Raw genomic sequence first — 23,620 nt, forward strand, 5'->3', positions numbered from 1 at the left:
CCTTAAACTACGTCCCATAAGAGAGGTATGGGCATTGTGAATGTCATCTCGCTTTGTGTGGCACAGCCAGTGGATGTCATTCCAGATCTAGAGCAGAGCCCAACTGAGGAAGTACCTCCACCTTACAGAAAACAGCAGCCAAATAACACTAGACCCTACTCATAGTGTTGTGTTCCTGCCGGTGAGTAAGGTTGCCAGAGCTCAACGAGGGGCGGGAGGGGGTTAGGGTCGGCAACGCACATGTAACTCCTCTGGAGTTGCAGGCGTACATAGGCTACGGAGACTGCTTACCATCAGGCGGGCCGTATGCTTGTTTGCCACCGACGTAGTATAAAAAAAAAATTAAAGGAGGTAGTTAGCAACCTAAAGACTTGCTAGGTCTCATTGAGGAGCTGGGGTAGTTAGAGTAGCGCTACCTCTTTTCACGCAAAATAGGCACAATGGTTGTCGATTTTCGGAAAATGCCAACAAAATTAACTTTAACTACTATCCAAACATTTGCCAAGACCTCGAAATCCTGACAAAAGACAAAAAGCCTAACATGTTTGGGGAAATCCTGTCGTATGGTAACCCTAATTCGGAAACCTTATGTCAATACATAAATAGTCAGGCTTAACCTAGATGCGAACTAAAAGTGGATTAAACAGGAAATGACTGATCTTAACTAAAACTGTAATGGCAACCACATTAGGTACTCATTAAAATCTTTGATCCATAATACCAGGTAACAGTAAACCCGGTAATTTAGTTTAGACATTGCCTTGCTTTATTCTGAAAACTGGCTTCTGTTTAAGATTAGAACAAAAATGTTATAAAACTTTCAGTTCCTTTGGACATGAGCGCTTATATTTAACACCAGTAACCGTGTAAACGTGCAACTTCAGATACTATTCTTCGATAAATAGCAACAATTCCACAACTTATTAATAGTAATTCTACTCCACGAAATAGTACATTACGATACAAGTGCGAAAAATAGGAAATTCGAAACGAGTGGCGATAAATTAAAACACGACCTAAGGGAGTGTTTTAAATCGACACGAGTTACGAATTACCTATTCGCACATGTATCGTACAACGTTTTACAGTACATATGGCCCTTTAAATGTTCGACACAGTAACGTAATATGCTACTTCTCGCACTAGTGCTATAAAGTAGCCCCATATGTACTGTAAATGAGATTTTAAGTTTAATAATGTGTGAAAATCGTAAAAGGTTAAATATCAATACAGGTAGCCATGTTAATTTTTCGGAATTATTTGAACGTTTTATAACATAGCTGGTTTCATCATTGTAACTCTAAAATATTATTTTAAGTTTATGGCATACCATTAATCACATGCTTTATATTATAAATTTAACCATTTTTCACATCAACAGCGTCAAATAATAAAGCGAGTATATTTTTAGATTCTCTAATATGTTAAGAAATAAAACGTGTTCTACAAGCTGATATTCAAATAAAAACATCTTATATAATGCTTTAGATATCATTTGAAATTACAGTTGAAACAAATGACGTGCTGTTCAAATCTTTAGAATCATTTAAAGTGACATTTACATTGAATGTTGCATTGGTTTCGGTTTCACCAGATGCCAAATCCGCTTGCAGTTTTTTCAACTTCTTCTTAAAACGTTTGTCTAAGTCATTAACATTAGCCTCACTGAGCATTCTCCTGATTAATTGCTTCATTTCTACAACTTCTTTCTTATTAGGATCTATTTTAATTTTACGACTCTTCTTTGTAGGTATATCTAATACTGTTGCGTTGTTTTCTTCTATGAATTTGTTGACTTCTTCTGTAAAGTTTCCAAATGCACAGTTTCGGACTTTGCTGACGAGACCAAAGGCTTCGTCTTCGACTGTCTTGATTACTTCAATGAGGCAAGCTTCATGCATGGCGCCGTGTGCGAGTACCTTGGTCAGTTCGACTACGCCCTGCATAAGTTGACTAGTCACATCCATCATGGTGGACTTTACCATGGGCGACTGAAACGTAAACAAACTATCCATGAGTAACTGTAATTTTAACACGACTAGCAATACTGCCCTCATAAGACCCATAGCGGTATCTTCAAAACTAATGTTGTTTAAAATTGAATTCGAAGATAAAGAATTTTAAGGTATACGTATTAAATATAGGGATTGCAATCCGGTCCGGCGGATCCGGTAATCCGGCCGGATCCGGCACTTTTCAGGAGCTACCGGATCCGGTAAAATAAAAAAATGCCTAAATACAACACGCGCTGTGCGTTTTAGAAGAGGAAAAGGCGACGGATGAGAGGTATGATGTTGACAAAACAGAAAACGAATAAAAAAGTTTATATTTAGTGAGATAAAAATATATTTATAATGACGATGATTGGGAACAGGAGAGGATTACTTCTTCTTTCATATTGGTAGCACGATATGACGATTACATAAATACTGTAATAGAAGGAAAAATTAAAGCATGAAGATGCCATGGAAGGCAATTTTAATTTATGGTAAGGAGAAGGTTAATGATGTGTCATAATATTGTGATAGGAGATTAAAACGAAACAAATGAACAGGATTAAGTCGGCGGTTCTAAACAGACTAGAGTGTGGCATGAATATTTGATAATATTGATAATGTTTAGTTTATTCGGATTATATATATATATATATATATATATATATATATATATGATAAATTATAGATTCTTTTCTATTCAAGTTTAAGAGAGAATCTTTTGTCTTTACAATTTAATCCAATCTTATGCAATTTCCTTTATCTGGTACGTGCTACTCTACGTCTAGCCAATTATTTATTTGATCCATGTAACTTTTCTTAGGAAGTCCCTTTCCGCGATGGTTTTTAATCCTACACTCTATTATTTTGCGCATGAGATCGTCATATCGTGTTTTTTTTCCCTTTGATTTGACCAATACACTTTTCTGTAAAAAAAAATTTAAATCATACAGTTTACTACTTTCTCGGACAAAAAAATTAGAACAAGGTAATATTGGAGCGCATTAAAAGTAATATATCTTATTTCGTTACTAGAATGGATATCAACGTTACAAAGAATACAATCAGAGAACAGTTATGAAAACTTGTCAAACAAAAAGTGATATTGACATTGTAACACTTTTTTCTACTAAGTTCTATTTTATTGTTAAGAAGTTATTTATTAACTTCAAATTATAGATTTAGGAATAGGTATTACGCAAAAAAGTAGAAAAATATGTCATTTAATTAACTTAAATATTCCTATACCAATCCGGATCCGGTCCGGCCGGATCCGGCCGGATCAGGGCCAAAATCCGGTCGGATCCGGCCGGATTGAAAAGCAATCCGGTTTGCAATCCCTAATTAAATACCTCTATTTGACTTTTGGGGGAAGAAAATACCTTTTATATTCAGAATACTTTTTAAAGTACCGTACTCTAGGGGTGATAATTGGAACCCTATGACAAAGCTCACGCTGTCCGTTTGTCTGTTACGCTATATATAAATAAAAACCGGCCAAGAGCATGTCGGGCCACGCTCAGTGTAGGGTTCCGTAGTTACTCTTCCGTCACAATAAGCTAAACTGGAGCTTAAAGTATAGTAAATTGTTAACCAAAGGATGAAACAGGTACCCTTTCACTCGAGTTAAACAAATAGACAAATTTGCATAATCAGTACCTAATTAAAGTAAGTCTTTTTACTATGAAGGGAAAACTTTTTGCGATAACTCAAAAACAGCTAAACTGATCATGTCCGCTATAGTTTTCATTTAATGTCTTTCTTAAGCTCTACTTCCACGATTTTTTTCATATTTTTTGGACCTATGGTTCAAAAGTTAGAGGGGGGGGGGGGACACATTTATTTTTTCTTTCGGAGCGATTATCTCCGAATATATTCACTTTATCAAAAATGTTTCAAGAAAACCCCTATTAGTTTTGAAAGACCTTTCCAACGATACCCCACACTCTAGGGTTGAAGCGAAAAAAAAAATTCACCTCACTTTACGTGTAGGGGAGGTACCTTAAAAAAAATTAAATTTTTTGATTTTATTATACGACTTTGTCGGCTTTATTGATATATATATCCATGTCAAATTTCAGCTTTCTAGCACTAACGACCACGGAGCAAAGCCTCGGACAGACAGACAGACAGACAGACAGACAGACAGACAGACAGACAGACAGACGGACATGGCGAAACTATAAGGGTTCCTAGTTGACTACGGAACCCTAAAAACGAATCGTTGCAGATTCTAGTACACTAATAGCTAAGGCCGTCAAACTACGCAATGTATGCTTGACTAGTTCATTCTTGTTGCTCTTGAAAAAAAACGGAAAGAAGGAATAGACAAAACATTTAACAACAGATATAATTGCCTTAAACAGTGTCTTGTGGATATTCCAATGGATTATTAAAAAAAAAAAGTAAATATCAGCGAATTTGAATCATAGACGCTATTTCGACACTAGCACGGATGTTAGCACGATCCGGTCAGGTCTATCCGTGTGACCTAGATTGACTTTCGCTATTCCAGTAACTGTGTAGGTGTGGGAAAATAATATGCTCAATGAAAAGATGTAGATGAAGCTGCTTGAAATACCTATGAGTACAGAGTACTTTAGGTGGCTCTGTGAGCTGTAGACCTCGCTACATACTAAAAAAATATTTACTTTGTGAGTCATTATCACAGCGAACTCACAATAGGCTTAAGCGCCATAGACCCAATACCCTAAAATCCTTAAATCCTTTATGCCAATTTCCGCCATTAAGAACATTACCAAAAAACGAATCGACGGAAAATCTAACTATCGAATATGCGCACAATTTTTTTCTAGAATCGGTTGAGAATTTCGTCCCGCAGAGGAGAACATACATACATACTAAAGAATTTTTGCCCAAGCATTAACGGAGACTTTCGCTGACACTGGACCAATAAACAGATCACCATAACTACAAAATGGAGTATAAGGGACAACTCGCGGTCAAAATGCATAGCAGCTCACGTACTTTAAATTCGTAAACGTTTCTTTAGAATACAAAGCTATCATTAGGTTTACCGCAACCACGGAAATTACCACTTAGTAAAAAGTCGTAACAACCATCTTGACGGTCCAACGGATTATCGACTATCTCTACGGAAATAGATTCAAGTTATTCGATTATACGAGCGAAATGCACGCGCAAATGATAACAAAATTACTTCATTTTCATATCAAAATTCTTTTTGGACGCTTATGCCATATAGCTGATGGTTCTCATCACGAAAATTTACAGGCTAACCAAACGAAACGCAGTTGTTAAAGAAATCTTCAAACATGTCCGTCAATCGAAGTGTCAGAGTGGGAAATAAACATATTTCCAAAATATACTCGGCGTTCATGCCGCATAAATTACAAATCAAAGGCCCGAAGAACACACAAATGAGTGTTTACTGGAAACCGCGAATAAGAACGCGTTGCGAAAGGAACTGTGAGCTACTTACATTAAAATTCTGATTTCAAAACTAAATTACCTATTTTTAACTGCAGTTGTCATACCATAATTTACATGCGTAATAAAAATTTCATCTTTGGTTCAAGCTTTGATCGCTGACTGTACTTTTTCCACAAGCAACTAATACTCATCGAGACAATTCTAAATACCCCAAACACAATTAGGTTGCGTTGTTTTATCACAGAGTTCCTATGGCTTCCTGTCTCTGTCGTCAGATCAGCTCGATAGTACCATAATACTGCATTGTCACCCGACTAACATAACTACTTAAGTCGCGATCGGAACCCGGGAAGTGGGTGAAACTAAACTTGCCAGATTTGACCCGCACAAACATACATAGTTATATGTAAGTTAAATAAAAGCTTGTAAAAATGGTAGTGTATGACCAGGGGACCGATTTTTGAATTTTGATCGCTTGATTTCGAGTTCTCCGCTACTACTTAGGCATTTAAATTCTGCTAATAGAATTAAAAATGAATGGTCAATACCACTAGATTCCCAATTTATATCGCTCGTATTTCAAAAACACTATTTTGCAGGTGTCCACAGATTTTCGAGTGACGAAAACGAGCGCTCGAAATCTAAAAATAGGCCCCTGATTTGGGCTTGAAACTTTTTTGCCATTTTGAGATATCCTCCTATCACGCATTTATGATTATGTACTTTACTTTTGATCAGAGTTTGGTTTGGTAGATTATGTAATCGATTGTAAAATAAGTCGGCTAAGCCATAGGATTAGGTAAGTTACAGGTCAAATTATACAGGCAAAGGCTTGCTGAATAATTGGAATTAAAAACAGCAGTAAAATAATGGATATATAAAACTGAACGTTGAAAAACGTTGACAGATTTATAATTTATTGTGGCTCCTTCCTAAAGGGGCTAATGAAGTATAATAACTAATGAAGAGTTCGCCGGACGGTATCGGCTTGTCAGTTGCTCGGACCTATCAACTTTTTGTTCTAACTGACAAGCCGATACCGTCCGGCACTGTTAATCACTAGGCCCTTTTAGATGCCATACTTTAATAGTTTGTTCGGCAATACTAAGTGGAATTAGTAAGGAATCCACGCGTTAAATAATCCAGTACCTTAGCGATGACACATTTAATGACCTTCTTCAGAGAGTCGTGTTCATGGCCGCAAGCCTTCAACAATTCGTCAAGCTCCTTCTTCTGCGCGCGGACCTGGAACCGGGTTGCTTAATTAGATATGCACAATTGTTGCCAAGGCTCAACGAGGGTGCGGAGTGTTAGGTTCGGCAACGCGCACGTCACTCCTCTGGAGTTACAGGCGTCCATAAGCTACGGATACGGAAAATAGCGCGTGATTGCTCGCAACTAATTGCGTTAGACTGCACGATTTGCTCGAATTCGTGAGTGACACCACTGAACTAGCATCATACTTAGTGCCCGTAAGGCCCGTCCTTAGATGGCGTTTGGCGTTTGTCGATGTAGGTACCATTGTCATCTTGGCTTTTGCAAATGACTGTTGCAGAATTCAAAATCGAAGTGAAATTGTTTAGAAAGCCATAAGATCTATTCAGATGACTGTAAAGGTCGGTATAAGAGCGACTTTACTTGAGCGACAGCTTTAATGGTCTTATTAAGTTGAGCATGTCTTGCATTATTGATACTGTAGAAGTGTAGAGTTTGTCTAGCTTGTCTGTCTATGTCATGTTTTTCATTCCTATATGGAATTTTAAAATTTGACAACTTGTCTGGCCTAGTGGATGGTGACCCTTCCTATTTAGCCAATGGTCCCGGGTTTGAGTCCTGGTTCGGGCGTTTAATTCGTGTGATGATCGCGGATATTTGTTCCTGAGTCATGGGTATTTTCTATGTATTTAAATATTTATATTATATATATCATTGTCTAAGTACCCACAACACAAGCCCTATTGAGCTTACTGTGGGGCTTGGTCAATTTGTGTGGTGGTGGCCAAAAAATAAAAATATATCACGGGTACTTACGGGCTGCAAACGAGTCTTGATCATATTCTTCATAGTAATAACCGCACCGACGGCTTGTGTAGGATTGTGCCCTATCAGGGCGTACCCGCACACCACCATCTGATGCATCGCCTTCTCGGCGAGCTGGGCGGTCTCGTTCTCACGTTCTTTGAGGCATGTATCCAGCTGCAAATACGGCAGTAGACATTAATAATTCAGCATATATACGCCCCACTGCTGGGCACAGGCCTCCTCTTGTGCGCGAGAGGGCTTGGAGTATAGTCCCCAAGCTGATCTGTGTAGGGTTGTGCCCTATCAGGGCGTACCCGCACACCAACATCTGATGCATCACCTCGGAGAGCAAAATATATGGCAACAGACATTACCAGACTGTCATCTTCCTCACGTTATCCCGGCTTTTTGTCACGGCTCGTGGGAGTCTGGGGTCCGCTTGGCAAGTGGCAAGTAATCCCGAGAATTGGCGTAGATACTAGTTACGAAATATTAAATTAAGTTATTCATTTCTGCAGGAATAGCCCAGGGGATAGACAATTCAATTCAATTCAATTCAAATATACTTTATTCATGTAGGCCTAGCAACAAGCACTTATGAATAGTAAGACAGTATTACATATAATTATCTTAATCTAATTATCAGAGCAATTTATTGATGTTGTAAATATTATTCCATATATAATACTAATGAATATAATTCATAGATCAAATTTAATACTAAAACATTCACAAAATATAGTCATACAAAAAAAATGTATAAAAAATACTAGTCTAGATTGTTTCTAGAATAAATTCTAAATGTCAAACAAATATAATAAAAACAACAAAGGAAATACATGCATTGGAATATCCATTTCATCATCATTATTCAAATATAATAAATAATTAATCATTTCGAATCACAATTAATCCCACGTTGTTTTATCATTCATGTAGTCTTGTGTGGTATAATAAGCTTTAGAAATAAGTTTACGCTTTACATGATTCTTAAATTTATTAATTGGTAACTCAGTAATATGGTTTGGAAGTTTATTATAAAATCTCACACAATTACCCATGAATGATTTTTTAATTTTATGGAGCCGAGTGAAGGGCACGGCGAACTTATGTTTATTTCTAGTATTAATATTATGAATGTCACAATTTTTCTTAAAATCGGCAATATTTTTATGCACATACAGAATATTCTCATAAATGTATTGACAGTGCACTGTCATGATGTCAATTTCCTTAAATTTATCTCTCAGTGAGTCTCTATGGTTCATTTTATATATTGCTCGAATAGCCCTCTTCTGCAGAACAAAAATGGTATTTATATCTGAAGCACCACCCCACAGTAAAATACCATATGACATAATGCTATGGAAGTAACTAAAATATACTAATCGAGCTGTTTTTACATCAGTTAACTGACGGATTTTGCTTACTGCAAAAGCTGCAGAACTCAGTCTATTCGAAAGAGTAGCAATATGGGGACCCCACTGGAGTTTAGAATCTAAAGTTATACCAAGAAAAACTGTACTATCAACTAATTCCAATTCCTCATCCTTCACAATGACACTTGTTTTTACATGCCTTACATTACTAGTGACAAACTTTATACATTTAGTCTTATTCTCATTTAACAATAAATTATTAACATTGAACCAATTTACTACTTTTGAAATAGCATCGTTTACATCATTGTAAGCTTGTTGCTGTCGTGTGACTTTGAAAATAAGTGAAGTGTCGTCTGCAAACAATACTATATCATGGTGGGTCTTTACAAGGAATGGCAAGTCATTTATGTAGATAAGGAACAGGAAAGGTCCCAATATTGATCCCTGTGGTACACCCATAGAGACCAATGACCCCGGTGATCGCTGTCCATTCACATCGACCCTTTGTATTCTACCATTTAAGTAGGACTTAAGTAAATCCAGTGCCGCTCCTCTAACTCCATAATAGTGTAGTTTCCCTGATTAATGTTTCATGACAAACGCAGTCGAAGGCCTTAGACAAATCACAGAAGATACCTATAGCATCTCGTGACTCCTCCCAGGCATCGAAGATATGCTTAATTAGCTCAACACCAGCATCGGTTGTCGAGCGACCCCGTGTAAAACCAAACTGCTTATTATGCATTAAATTATTGACGTTAAAATGTCGTACTAATTGAGAAAGAATTAATTTTTCAAAAATCTTACTGAACGTTGGTAGCACAGATATCGGTCTAAAGTTAGTGGGGTCAGAGTTGCTACCCGATTTAAATAAAGGAGTTATTTTACTATGTTTCATTAAATCAGGAAACTCGCCGCAATCAACACTGTTGTTAAATATAATTACTAAGTCAGGCGCTATAATTTCTACTAAGGATTTGACAGCATGGACAGAGACTCCCCAGAGGTCATTCGTTTTTTTGACATTAACCGAATTAAACGCCTTTACTACATCGGAGGTACAAACACGTTCAAAATGAAAATCTCCACAACACTCTGGAGCGTTATCTTTTAATAGAGTAACAGCGGATGAGGGTGATGAATTTAAATCCTTAGTTGTGAAAACTGGTACGTCAGTGAAAAAATTTTCAAATTCTGTAGCTACTTCTAAATTGGAATCTATAATTTTGTTATCAATATTTAGTTTAAAATCATTCACTCTGTGTTTCGAGCGACCAGTCTCCACATTGATTACTTTCCAGGTTGCTTTAATAATGTTGGGACTATTTTTTATTCTTTCACTTAGATAATTTCGCTTAGCTATATGACAATCTATTTTAAACTTTTTCGAATATTGCTTGACATGTTCTTTAAATTCATCACTCGTGTTAAACCGCCGTTCCTCATACAAGGCATACAGTGCACGTCTTCGTTGATGTAAGTCCGCAGTAGCCCACTCACTAAAAACTGATGCACCACTAACTACGACCGATTTTGAAGTAAATATCGCATTATAATGATCTATAAAAGTGTGAAAGAATGAATTATACATACTATTTGGACCCATATCGGAAGACAAAAAGGGTAGCGCCTGAACTAGGCTTTGCTTCATTCTTTCTACGCGGTCCGAGGTTACTGGTACAAAAGTTATTTGTTTTCTCAAAGTATTTTTCCTTAATGTCTCAAATACCATTAATTGACCTAAGTGGTCTGATTCTAAATTACTGATAACTTTTTTAGTAATAGGAACAATATCAGTGAAAATATTATCTATACAGGTTGCACTAGTAGCAGTCACTCTAGTAGGCTCCATAAACATGTGGTTGAGATTACCAGATTTGAATAGATTCAACAATCTACAAGACATTGTTGAATTTTCCAAAATATTTACATTAAAGTCGCCGCATATAAATAATTTCTTACTAGAAGATGATATTTTAAGTAGCACAGAATCCATTACACTTTCAAATATTTCAAAATTACTTAATGGCGGCCTATACACACAGACAACAATAAATTGCTCCAATTCTACTGCACTTAGTTCTATAGTCCGTTCAACAGACATGGATACAATATCCTTACGTTCCTTAAATTTTAACTGACTATTTAATATAATTAACGACCCACCATGTATGGAACTAATTCTGGTGAACGAACTTCCCACCTGATGATTATTAAATTGAGGCATTAATTCATTATTTGTTAACCAATGTTCAGTAATACATAAAATATCAACATAAAAATCGTTCATAAAAAGTTCAATCTGTAAATCTTTTCCTCTAATACATTGAATGTTTTGATGCACCAGGTGGATATACTTTCCATGTTTACAGTATTTTTCATTATATTTATTTAAAACTAAATTGCCAGAGACAGAATCTTTTGTCTTAACAGCTAGTTTAAATCATTGGTTATGACTGGAACCAATTCCAAGCTCATACTGGGCTGCTCAATAGGAGCAGAGTTGTCTGCCAAATTCTTGGCAGAAATGTCAAGTAAATAGGATAGCGATAAAGCTATTTGTCTCTTGTAATAATTTGAAAGGTAACACTTACCTTTAGTCAAAAACACCATAGGCATATGGTATTTACTAACAAATTTGTTAGTGTCAATTATGATAAACTTACTACTATATGTACAAAGATTATATAGAGATATATTCAACTTATGTCTAATGTTATTTTCTGCCTCTGACATTTGCTCACAATAGGGGAATGTGAAAATAATAATTTCATGCACTGCAAGTGAATTTAACTGTTCAAAGTATTTAAGTAAATTATTTTTGTTCACATTTCCCCTATTACCCATAAGAATTAGCAGTGTTGTCTTAGAATTAATATTACTGTCATTTAAAATTTGTTTTAAGATATTTTCAAAGCTACTGTGAGGCAGACAATTGCTGATTGTACTAAGTCCCTTTAGGTAATAGTTTAAAAATGAGCTCATATTGCTCCCAATTTCATCACAATACATAATAATATTAGGTTTAGGTGTGCTTTGTTGTGGAGTGTGGAAGGAGCTATTATCATTTATTTGCTGTTGTGGTAAACTGTCACACAGGCTTGGATCGAGTACACTGGTCAACAAATGTCCAGTCGCTTGCTTACATGCACATGACTGGGCATTGGTCAGCGACTCAAACCGCTCTGAATTGTGCTTAATCTGGGATATTAAATCATCCATGGCTAAAGAATATTCATTAATCACCTTTTTCGAACTCTCATTTATTGTTTCTAGGGATTGTATAGAATCCTCCAAACTCTGAACTTTTGATTTTAAAATCTGTGTGTCAGTTTCATACTGTAGTTTACTATGTTCTAATTGAACAGAATACAAGTCTAACTTATCCACTAAATTAACATTAATTTTACAAAATCTCAATTTCTTAAAAAACAATTTATTCATTTTTGATAACCTCTGGTTTTTTTTAATCATTCTATTTAATTTAATATATTTTTTGAGTTTGTTTCCGCTGCAATTTACTAGTCTTGGTGTGGTGGATTCATTGATTAAATCTATACTAACAACAGGGTTTTCAATTGGAGCGGCAACCAACTGTGAGTCGGGCCGGACCAGTTCCTCGAATAAGTTTTGAGTGTGTGCCGCTGCAGCAATATTTTGGGCCTCCTGTAGCTCGTAGATTTGCTCGTGGGCGTCGTGCAGTGCTCTCTCTAATGAGTTGATGTCTGTCAAGGCCTGTTCATATGCTGCACTACACTCAGTAAACTTGTCAACCGTCTCCTGGAGCCGGGCCCGCTCTGAATTTACATCATTGTAAACATTTTCTAAAGAACATAGTTCCTTCTTTAACTTCTCTACACTATCAAGTGATAATAATAGTTCCTTTTCACTATCCTCTCTTTCACTAAGCAATTGAGCACACAATTCCTTGGATTTTTTTAATTCCAGCAAGGTAATTTGGAGTTTGTCAGCCTCCTGCTGGCGAACCGCTGCAGCTGCTCTGCGAGTTAGCATTATAAATGTATTTTATAGTAGGATAGACCCAAAACAAACCAGGGAATTGCTTACTCAAGCTAAGCGATATTACGAGCGTACTTACATGAAATAGTGACGTTTCACTATGCCTACACTGTGTTCTGACTCTGTACAATGATTTACTACGCTGTAATACAAACAAAATTGGTAATAAATAGCGATAAAAACATAGAAAATATACCGAGACGAACACAAATTTAAATTTATAACCTACAACGGCTACAAATTTAAGATATTACAAGACACTTGTAAACGTCACTAAAGCACTTCACTTATTATGTATACATTAAAATTAACACTAAAACTATTTAATTCACACCAAAATGGCTTAATATTACATGAAATATAATTAAATATAGAATAATTAAAAGGGACCTAGCAAAATCAGCTGCTGATTCTTTGACCAGTGTTTCCTACATACATAAAGCCTGTTTAAAGCTATAAAAAAGAACAACTGTATTGAAACCTCTGTTCCTGTAGACTTTCTGATCTCTTCTAACTGCCCCTGAAGGTCGGACAGCCGCTCCAGGATGTGGGTGGTGCCGTTTTGCAGAAGCATCTGGATCTTCACTAGCACCATGTTCACTGATCTGCAAAAACGTTTCTGTAAATTTTTATATCCTTTGAATCACCTGGTTATTACCATGAACTTTAGACGAACATCGAAAGGTAGTCGGCATTCGCACTACTTTCCCTCTGCCGAAGCACATGCCCAACTGGGCATAGCGCGGTACGCACCACGACTCGTCCATATACAAAATGAGATCGAGGTGTGCAAGAATTGTCTTTGACGTGTGTATGAAGATGAATGATATATGTAGTGAGTGAGAAGTGAGACTGTGTGCACGTTTCCCCTCACGAAAAATGGGAGAACGATTTGTACGGTAAGATATCGCTTGGGCTCCTCCTCTCCGACGTGTCGGAAGCCGGTGGTGCTCGAAGCCGATACACGCATCAAAACAATAACACGCCAATTGTCACGCAACATGGTTGTCTGCCAAATTGGCGTGCAATGATATCACAATCTCGGCCATAAGCGACCATGATTTTTACTAACAGTACTACCTTTCATTCTTTTTGATTGGTACATAATATTACTTTGAAACCTACTTTTCCAGGTCCACGAGGAATTTCTTCTCGATGCTCTGCGCCAAGTCTTTACTGAGTTTGCTGGTGATCTCATCCTCAATCACTTTGTCCACCTCTTGATTCACTTCGTTCCCTGTCGGAGTTATGTCCTCGCTGCATGCTGTTGATATCTGTAACTTGTATACTGTAAGCAGACTTGCATAAACACTTTAAATTTAGAAAGGATATCGACACCAATATGAATAAATAGTATTTGATAACTTACGAAATCGTTTCAGTGGTGATAAAATATTATATGACTATTTATATTGATGAAGCAAGTTTTTACGATAACAATTATTAGTCTTAACTCACCGCCGGCGCCGGTCAGGATAAGAAGTACAAATTGTATGAAGTATGTGGTATTTAAATTGTAATTTAAAATAGATAAATATCATAGGACATTAGTACACAAATTGACTAAGTCCCACAGTAAGCTCAATAAGGCTTGTGTTGTAGGTACTTAGACAACGACATATATAATATAATAATATATAAATATTTAAATACATAGAAAACACCCATGACCTAGGAACAAATATCCGTGCTCATCACACAAATAAATGCTCTTACCAGGATTGGAACCCGGGACCATCGGCTTCATAGGCCAGACCAGACCCACTAGACCAGACCGGTCGTCACATAATCTCGTCAGTCAGTACTCAGTCAAACAATTTCGGTGTCCTTAAAAAAACTTGTGTAAAGTATATGTTACTTTTATAGAGCACCAAGGATTTTTACTACGACATTGGCAGCTTTCTAATTTAAGCTCTAAGACCTATAATACTCTCTTGAGTACCTGGCCGTGTAGCCAACGTTACAATCGTTAACGCTCCGTAATAGCGTAGCATAGTCATCTCTCTCTATCATTCTTCCATATTAGTGCCACTGTGACAGTTGCGTTTCGTTCGCCACAACGATATGCACGTTGGCTACACGGGCACAAAAAATGATCAAAGTTGATAATCCTCACCGCCAAAACCAGTAAGCTCCACAAACATATCATGACACTCGCCATTCCGCTCGCAACACAAAAATAGCTACTACCCGTATACAAATGTTGCGAAAGCCGAATCGAACGGCTTTACGACGCATTTTACACCCGTTTCATTGCTATCGAAGTGCGATTTTCAAGAAATCACTTATAATAATATTTACACAAGTAGATTTATCCGGAATGTCGAACTGAATCATCGAAGATGCCAGCGAAAATAAAGATCAATAATAGCGGATAACTTTTGTTGCGACTTTGAGCACTTTTTTACGAGGGCTTTGGCTAGGGATATACGTGCCGTATAATAACGCTTACACTTAAATATACATGGCTAGTTGAAGTGTGAAAAATTAAGCTATCACGTATGTAAATGAACATTTTATTTGAGAGTGACAGAGACAGATTACAAATGCAAAAAAGACGTCATTTTCATCATTCCGATTTTGGTAGTGCTTTTGATTTTGGACGTACGGACGGACGTGTACGTGGGTTTATATTGGTTTGTCAAATATGACTCGTACCAGTGTGACGGCCATATCTGTACAAGTGTAGGTACGTCGGTGTGTAGGTACATATATCCCTAGATTTTTCCAGGATACTTCGTTCAGGGATTCCTTCTCCGTTCAGGCAGCTCGCTCTTTGGAATAGTCTCCCTGTCAAAATTAGACAGTGTCCGAACAGGTTTGCTTTTAAAGAATCCTTAAGTGAGCACTTTGTTGGCCGTACTGGAAAATCTTAGTGTTTCTGTTTTTTAAGTTCATCTGATTTTATATATATGTATGTATATGTATTTGTATCAATATTATTTATATATATGTATGTTTATGTTTGTGTATTTCTTATGACTGTATTGTGTTCGTACATGTACCTAATTGTATCATCTATACCTCATGTTTTGCACCGCCTACAACTTATCTGATTTGCCTAAAGGTTGACTGGTAGAGAATGCCTTACGGCATTAAATTCGCCTATTGTACAGTGTGTTTCCTTATGTGCAATAAAGATTAAATAAATAAATTATCTTAGATAAGACACTACTAGACTGTTAGGGCAGTAATTTCACTAAACACGAATGATTCTTGTCTTATTTATTTCTAATAAACATATTTCACTGATGTCAGACAATAGTTAAATCCACTCACTGTTTTATGCATATTAAATAGGAAATTATATTTACAGTGGGGCGCTATACTTTTCCGTCCTAGTGCGGCAATGAGCACTTTCCGTGCCTATGTCGAAAGTTTAAAGGACCATATGTACTGTAAAACGTTGCGAATAGGTGATACGCAACTCGTGTCGATTTAAAACACTCCCTTCGGCCGTGTTTTAATTTATCGCCACTCGTTGCGAATTTCCTACTTCACGCACTTGTATCATAAATAAAAATTTCGCTGGCAGCCATTTTGCAGTGGATATTTTATGTTTCATCCGCTTATTTTTTTTTTTCGTGATATCTGTAAAATAAGGAAGTTTATTAGTTTAGAAATAATATTTATTATTAATTCATTGATATTCTATTATTATGAAAAAAACATTATTACCATTTGTGGAGCACTTTTGACAGAACTCACAGGGCAAGCACATTGAGTTTGATGAATAAGTTGCGTAATCTGAAACATATTAACAGTACTAAACTATATATAGTCTTCTTCATCGTTTTCGATGATGGTGACGAAGACGCGGGTTCAATTCCCGCCTCGGCGACCGGTGGACTTGGTCACTTTTTCTTTAGTATATGGTACAGTCAGCATCAATAGTAGCGGATCAAGCAACGCGCCAAAAGTATCTGATATTCCGGATAAATTTTCCAAATTTACAGTCTTAATTGTTCTACGTATAGAACCTTCACGTTTTGCTAAGCTGATATAGAATGGCAGATACTTTTGAAGCGTTGTTTCATCCGCTACTTTTGATGCTGACTGTACCTGATATATTTCAGTTTGCAAGTTTGGTTTGTCAGAATAAAGGTTCAAATTAGAATCGAATGGGATACTTTAAAAAAAAAAAACACAAAAAAATGGGTCAAAATACGATCAAAACAATTAAACCGTTAAAGTCGATAATTGCTCGACATGTTTCGCTCCTTAACGAGGAGCACTTTCATAGGGCGCACGCGTTGGTAGTTCGACACAGACTGCGGGCTGCAGCCCTCCGCGACCGATTACTCGGCGCGGGCGCCGGTGGCAGGGGAGACGAGAAACTAGGGTAAAGGCACCAGTAGTCAGCCTTATAACGCATTTTTAAAGTTTGTACTCTCGACGTTTCTACAGGATTAGTCGGATAAATAAACGCATAACATGGTTAGATCAATTGTTTATTATAGTTTTAAAACAAAGTATGTCAAAAAATAACAATCCTCTTTATAATATCTATAATTAAGTTTAAACAAAAAATGGCACTTTTCTCCAGTAGTCAGCCTCTAAAATCCAGTAAGCAGCCTTTGTGTACCCAGTACTCAGCCTTTATAAACTATTAATAAAAATGAAATAAAAAACACTATTATTTGTATTAAAGTTAACGATATTATAATATTTATCATTCCTAGGTAGGAAGCTAGAGTATAGGTAGGTACCTATACTCTTATAAGTACAATTCTCATGCCACGAAATTTGTAGGCCATAGGTGCTTAAAATTATTCTTGCAAACTAATAAACACTGTATTTATCTTCTTATTTTTTATTAATGAATCTGTTTATTTAATAGAATTCATTATTTATAAATCGGTTTAAATGCTGGTGAAACCCGTGCAGGGGCCCGTTAGATATTGGAATATTTCTCAACAAAAGTATGTATACACTTTTGAACCTTATTTGAATGAGTTAAAGTTCATAATATTTGGCAGCGACGTACCAAGGAAGATAATGGCCGAGTACTGGATCCGTGAAACCCAGTGGTCAGCCGCATTAAAACGTTATTTCAAATGCGGCTGACTACTGGGTTTTACTTTAAATTGACTGAGACATGCCTAACTAAATTTGAAAATGTAAATGTAACGGTCCTAACGGTCGTATTGGATCGAAAAAAAAAAAACTAATAACCCAAAGGTCAGCCGCGGGAGGCTGGGCACTGGATTTTTTGTAAAAAAGTGGTATCCAGTGGTCAACCTCCTCAATTTATAAGTTAAATATTGATATTTCTATTTAAATATAACGCAATTTAATAGACAAACTAACCAATAAACCCATCATTAACAAAAAACAGTAACTTTTTATATTAAAACATATTTTTTCTCACGCGTTAAAAGAACACCACGTGCAGTAAAAAATATGGCGGACATGACATTCTAGCTCTCGTCAACAAACATCACCTTTATGAACGAGTATATTTCCTCTCCCCGATACCTCACCGCACCTGCCGCGTTACGTATTAACGAATAAGGAATCAGAGCTCCTATTTGACTACTCGCGATTTGTTTAATCGAATATACCAGATATTTATGACCAATAAACGACTTAAAAGGCTGACTACTGGTCCCTGGCTGGCCACTGGTGCTGTTACCCTACCCTCGTTTCGTTTTCGGCATTGTTGTCAAATGATGGGATGGATTGTGACCCGGTTTAATATATTAATATATCAGTGTCTCACAGATGTTTTGTTATTAAAACGATCAAAACAAAATAAGAAAATGTATTAAAATATGCATACTTACCTCAATTTTGATCATTTTGAAAACATTTAGTAAACATCTACAGAAGAGTTCCACCAATGCAGTCAACTTCAGCAACAAACTGTTAAAGACAAAATTAAGTTAACTGTCTACTATTTATTGACATTTGTAAGGTTAACCACATTCAATATTTTTTTACCACACCAGCTGGAAAGTTACAGTTTATCCATATGTGGGGCAAAGCAATCAGATGCAAATTTCTCGTTGTTTCCATAAGTAAGCTGCTAGAATTGACTTTTGAATAATGATTTTGTTATTACATTGATTTGGTTTGTTTTTTTGGTATTTTATACTAAGTATTTTCCTCGCGTTGGTGTGGTGAAAAATGTTGTTTCATTCGGAGGCAAAGTTTGTTTAACCCTTGTGCCTTGAAACCCTCGCTACCGTCTAGATACTACTCTCGAACCACTCCCTACGCTCGTGGTTCAATTTTGGATTATTTCGCTTGCTCGGGTATCAATATTGGCACGAGCAGTTAAACAACAACTTTTCCAATAGATTCTTAATGTTTTACAGCTAGTATTTACTTTGTGTTAGTGTGGTGGAAAATTAAAACTCTATGCTCAAGGTTTAGTTTTGGAATCTTTCGCTTATTGCTCGGGTATCATAGTGGGAAGGAGTTAAACAACAACTTTATCCCCTTGTGAAACAAATAATTATTGATACGGATAGTCAAAAATATCAGATGTATACTCACTGTAACAGGCAAATGTACATATTGCACAGAATACACTGGACGTCAGAAACCATTTCCTCACATTCTACATATTTCTGAGGGTTATTGTTATTCGGCGAGAGGGTCTGCAATAATGATGCTTATTTGAAAAGAAAAAAAAACAATAGGGTGTACTCCTATCATTCGGATAACGCACTTCCAAGCCAACTGGTTTTGCAGGTGTCCATGGGCAAAGGTAATTATTTACCATCAGCGCGCTATAATTAAGCGCTTAATTAAAACTACAACTGAATTATGTCTGGCGTTCCGCGTTCTTGTTAAATATATCTTACTTTTGGGCAAGATAAATAGGTACAGTCACCATCAGATATATCGGAGCGGCCAAGGTGCTCACAAATATCTGAACACGCCTCTATTATCAAGGCGTTAGAGTGCGTGTTCAGATATTTTTGAACACCTTGCCCGTTCCGATATATCCGATGATTCAAGGTAGTATTGAAAAAACAATAATTATTGTATATTAATTTTATATTGAGTAGAGACGTGAGTAGGGCTAAGATGGTCGGCTCGTTATCATTTGTCAGTTGGTCACCATGTCTGTGTGGTAGATGTTTTTATATTTTTATTAATTTATCGTTTTTATTTTTATTGTTCTCGTATTTTCGTGAGTTTTGACATTGTACATTTATATTTTGGATTTTTGTAAGTATTTACCTACTTACTGTTTCTCTTATTTATTCTAATTGTATTGACAATCCTTATTGGAGCTATAATTTTATTTCATTAGTATTGTTATTATTTTCATTTTTATTATTTTTATTATTTTATTTTGACGATCATGATAGAAATTCTTATATTTTTGACATCAATGCAAATTTATTATGTAATTGTCTTTCATGAAATAAATCATCTAATCATCTAATCTAATCTAATCTATTAAATAACAGTTTATTCCTACAATAATAGAGATGTTACTTACAAACACAATTAGAAAGATGGATATTAGAAACACAAATTTTATTATTCGGCATAGGTCATGACCGCCTCTGTAAGTCTGTCTATCTGCAATGTGAAAACATACACTTTATATTAGACGCGGACCCGGGTAAGACCTTAAACTACGTCCAAAAGAGAGGTATGGGCATTGTGAATGTCATCTCGCTTTGTCTGGTAGGGCACAGCGCAGTGGATGTCATTCCGGATCTAGAGCAGAGCCCAACTGGGGAAATACCCCCACCTTACAGAAAACCGCAGCCAAATAAGACTAGCCTAGACCCTACTCATTTTTTTGTGTTCCTGCCGGTGAGTAAGGTTGCCAGAGCTCAACGAGGGTGCCGAGTGTTAGGGTTGGCGACGCGCATGTAACTCCTCTGGACTTGAGGGCGTATATAGGCTACGGAGACTGCTTACCATCAGGCGGGCCGTATGCTTGTTTGCCACCGACGTAATATAAAAAAAAAGACCGCGAGCCAGGAACAGATTACCATGAGCAATCGCCTCCCGGGCGATAACTCTTATAGTGGTTAACGGCTATGTATTATGAACCCTCGTGGACTCCAGCTGCCGCTTCGTTGGTGAGTTGAGGAATGGCAGCCACCGAAACACTGACAACTGACGGTCTTTCCACCGCGATACTGGCTGACTATCTTTTTAAATTCATGATAGCATCTAAACTATCATCTACTCGTAACAAAGTATCAGCCGGAAGGCGATAAATGACGATATAATATGCTCCGGCCCGGGGTCTATATCTTTTCAAAAGGTAATTTCAGAAAGAAATTAATACAAATCAAAACTCACCGCTGAATGGGACAGAACAAAATATGAAATACGACTACTTCTAAAAAACTTTTAAGTACTAAATAAATATCAGAATCGGGGCGTCCGCTAGCTGGCGCGGGTGCAGTGTTGCCAGGCGTACAATTTTTGACAAGCAGAAACGTCTGCGAACGATGCTATTAAGCTTAGAATAAATTAAAAAGTGGAAAAATTACTGCCACCAGAGCCCATGAGTTCAAGTCTAACCAAAAAATTCCACTTTAAAATTTATTATAACCATTAACATTACGTTAGTTACAAACCCCTTTCTATGGAGTCATCGGGGCGCGGTGACCAGGGGCACGGGTCAACGGGGCTTCTTGTTGTAGCTGAAATAACAAACAAGGATTTGTACGATATGATTCGAGAAGGTTACCACAAACATCAACTGAAGAAAGAACAAATTTAGAAATTCCTGCTTGATTTGTTAATCTATTGATATGATACGACCTTCACATGACATGCACAGCGCTTTTATAATTTACTGTGCATCAACGGCGTTCAACCGTTACGATACAACACAGAAAACCGTCTGTTGGGTTGGTCTGTGCGATAAAACAAACAGGTGCGTTCCGTTCATACTGACCACTGTAAGTCGTCCTTGCCTTTTTCACACCCTAACCTACCTACTTATTATTAATATAATTATATTATTTACCTTTGCAGCATGGTTCCATTTTAATCGCCTATACCCGTCACTTTCGCACTTACATGCTTGTTAGAACGTGACAGGCATGGCTACAAACCATAGAAGCGGAGCGTGAATCTCGCGACCGAAACGAGGCGCTTACGACGTTTTGTGCGCGTGGTACAGGTTTTGATTGCAACAATTTCATTGTTTGGTATGGTTTCTCTATAGGAATAAATAATAACTAAATGGGCTTAAAATGAAAAATCATACATACGTCGCGGCATCGTTTCAAGGGTAGTTTTTAGCACCAAATACAATCAAACGGCCTGGATTGTTCAGCCGTATTGACGATTCATGGAATGACTTCTTTCTCATATTTTACATGAAATTTGTATCATATTTAATAAATAGGATTTGATTTTGTGCGGATTGTTATAAACATTATTTTGGTAACGTTTTGATGGGTGTCATAATGAATGATTGTTATTCTACTTAGTTTTGGTGTTACAAGTAGCAAGTAGGTGGTGTGTAATAATATTGGTAACCTTCTAGAAGTTAAAATTATTTATTATGGTAGTTGTACACGGTCGGTGCGTATTAATCGACTTATGAATTTATTTCTATTACAAAACGCGATGAGGATTATTTAATTATTTACATTTAAGGACGTCACGTATGACATGAATAGACAAGGAAAGCAGTAAAGGTTTCTTTTTCTTCTTTAAATTGAACGCTTTTACAGTTTTAGTTACTCAAAGAATGCCAGAGGTTAATTAACCGCAAACTCAAAATTTCCTTGTGAATATTGTATTCTTTGCTCAGTGCTCTCATGCATTTGCATCTAATGCTCAAAAAAAAAATATGGGTCACTGATCTGTCCCAGTAAAATAAGGTAGTGTGCGTGAAGTTATTGAGGCTCTTGCAGGTTGGAGTGATGCTAACAACTTGCAATTTAACGCATCTAAATGTAAAATCATCACTTTTTCTAGGGCTCGTTCACCAGTGTACGCTGCATACCATCTTCGAGACGTTCCGCTTGGAAGAGTCAGTGAAATATCTGATTTGGGACTCAAACTGGATGTGGAGCTGGACTTTCGTACACATATAACACAGATGTGTAAAGCCGCTACGAAAACGCTCGGATTCATTATGAGGGTATCAGCGCAATTTAAAAACATCAGGGTAGCGGTATTGTTGTACAATGCTTACGTCCGAAGTAAGTTAGAGTTTGGAGCCATAGCGTGGGACCCCAGCGAAAAAAAATACCAGTTAATGGTGGAGAGAGTCCAAAGACGATTCGCCCGATACCTGTACAAAAGGCAGTATGGATATTACCCTATCCTGTATCCTTCGCTTTTCGTCTCGGGGATGGTGGGGCTTCATACGCTGGAGCTAAGGCGGAAGCTGTTGTTGTTGATGCACTACTACGGTGTAATAAACAACACAGTAAATAATCCGGATGTACTGGAGAGACTCGGCCTGTTCGTCCCGGGGTGGCGTCCCTGTCCCCCGGGCCTGAGCGCGCTGCCCGCGCGGCGCCCGGCGCGCCTGTTCGCGGGGTGCCCCGCGCGCACCCGCCGCGCCGCTAACTCACCCACGACTCGGGCGCTCTCTCTCCTTAATGTCATGTCCATTGTTGCCCCGCAGATTGACATATTCGCGGATAGTGTTGGTGGTTTTGGTAAAAAGCTATCAGAATTCCTTAGCCAATATTTGGCCACAAAAAACTGACTTATATTTTTAATAATTTAATTTTAATGATGATGTTTTCTATTTGACTAATTTAATTTATTTAATAATCCTATATTTAATATTTCTGAAAATAATGAATTGTGTTTTAATGTATATAATGTAATTTG

General features: G+C 37.0%; 2 protein-coding genes across 5 annotated transcripts in view; one reads left to right on the forward strand and one right to left on the reverse strand.

The window, feature by feature from the left end:
* The window catches only part of LOC133515740 (uncharacterized), a 99,611-nt gene that overhangs the window by 40,881 nt on the left and 35,110 nt on the right, over positions 1-23,620 (forward strand). The gene's annotated exons all lie outside the window — the stretch shown is intronic.
* LOC133515731 (uncharacterized) lies at positions 1,403-22,316 on the reverse strand. 3 transcript variants are annotated; one of them, XM_061848297.1, is made up of 12 exons: positions 22,036-22,316; positions 21,394-21,459; positions 20,292-20,374; positions 19,334-19,437; positions 18,619-18,697; positions 16,511-16,579; positions 16,338-16,423; positions 13,958-14,106; positions 13,314-13,437; positions 7,440-7,604; positions 6,558-6,653; positions 1,403-1,991 (listed from the first exon to the last, which is right to left on the reverse strand). In XM_061848297.1, the coding sequence occupies exons 6-12, from the start codon at positions 16,551-16,553 to the stop codon at positions 1,485-1,487; spliced, it is 1,170 nt and encodes a 389-aa protein (XP_061704281.1). In that variant the 5' UTR covers positions 16,554-16,579; positions 18,619-18,697; positions 19,334-19,437; positions 20,292-20,374; positions 21,394-21,459; positions 22,036-22,316; the 3' UTR covers positions 1,403-1,484. The 3 variants fall into 3 exon arrangements, with proteins under 3 accessions (XP_061704281.1, XP_061704282.1, XP_061704283.1); XM_061848298.1 differs by lacking the exon at positions 20,292-20,374; XM_061848299.1 differs by lacking the exons at positions 18,619-18,697; positions 19,334-19,437; positions 20,292-20,374; positions 21,394-21,459; positions 22,036-22,316 and having other exon boundaries at positions 14,949-16,423; positions 16,511-16,527.

This window comes from Cydia pomonella, chromosome 3 (assembly GCF_033807575.1).
Source record: "Cydia pomonella isolate Wapato2018A chromosome 3, ilCydPomo1, whole genome shotgun sequence".
Taxonomy (NCBI): domain Eukaryota; kingdom Metazoa; phylum Arthropoda; class Insecta; order Lepidoptera; family Tortricidae; genus Cydia; species Cydia pomonella.

Bases quoted from the DNA above. Each gene is read 5' to 3' on its own strand.
- LOC133515731 (XM_061848298.1), bottom strand. From the start codon at position 16,553: ATGTGCTTGCCCTGTGAGTTCTGTCAAAAGTGCTCCACAAATG. The intron at 6,654-7,439 runs GTAAGTACCCGT...ACCCGGTTCCAG, and splicing joins TCAAGACTCGTTTGCAGCCC to GTCCGCGCGCAGAAGAAGGA. The intron at 1,992-6,557 runs GTACTGGATTAT...TTTACGTTTCAG, and splicing joins TTAAATGTGTCATCGCTAAG to TCGCCCATGGTAAAGTCCAC.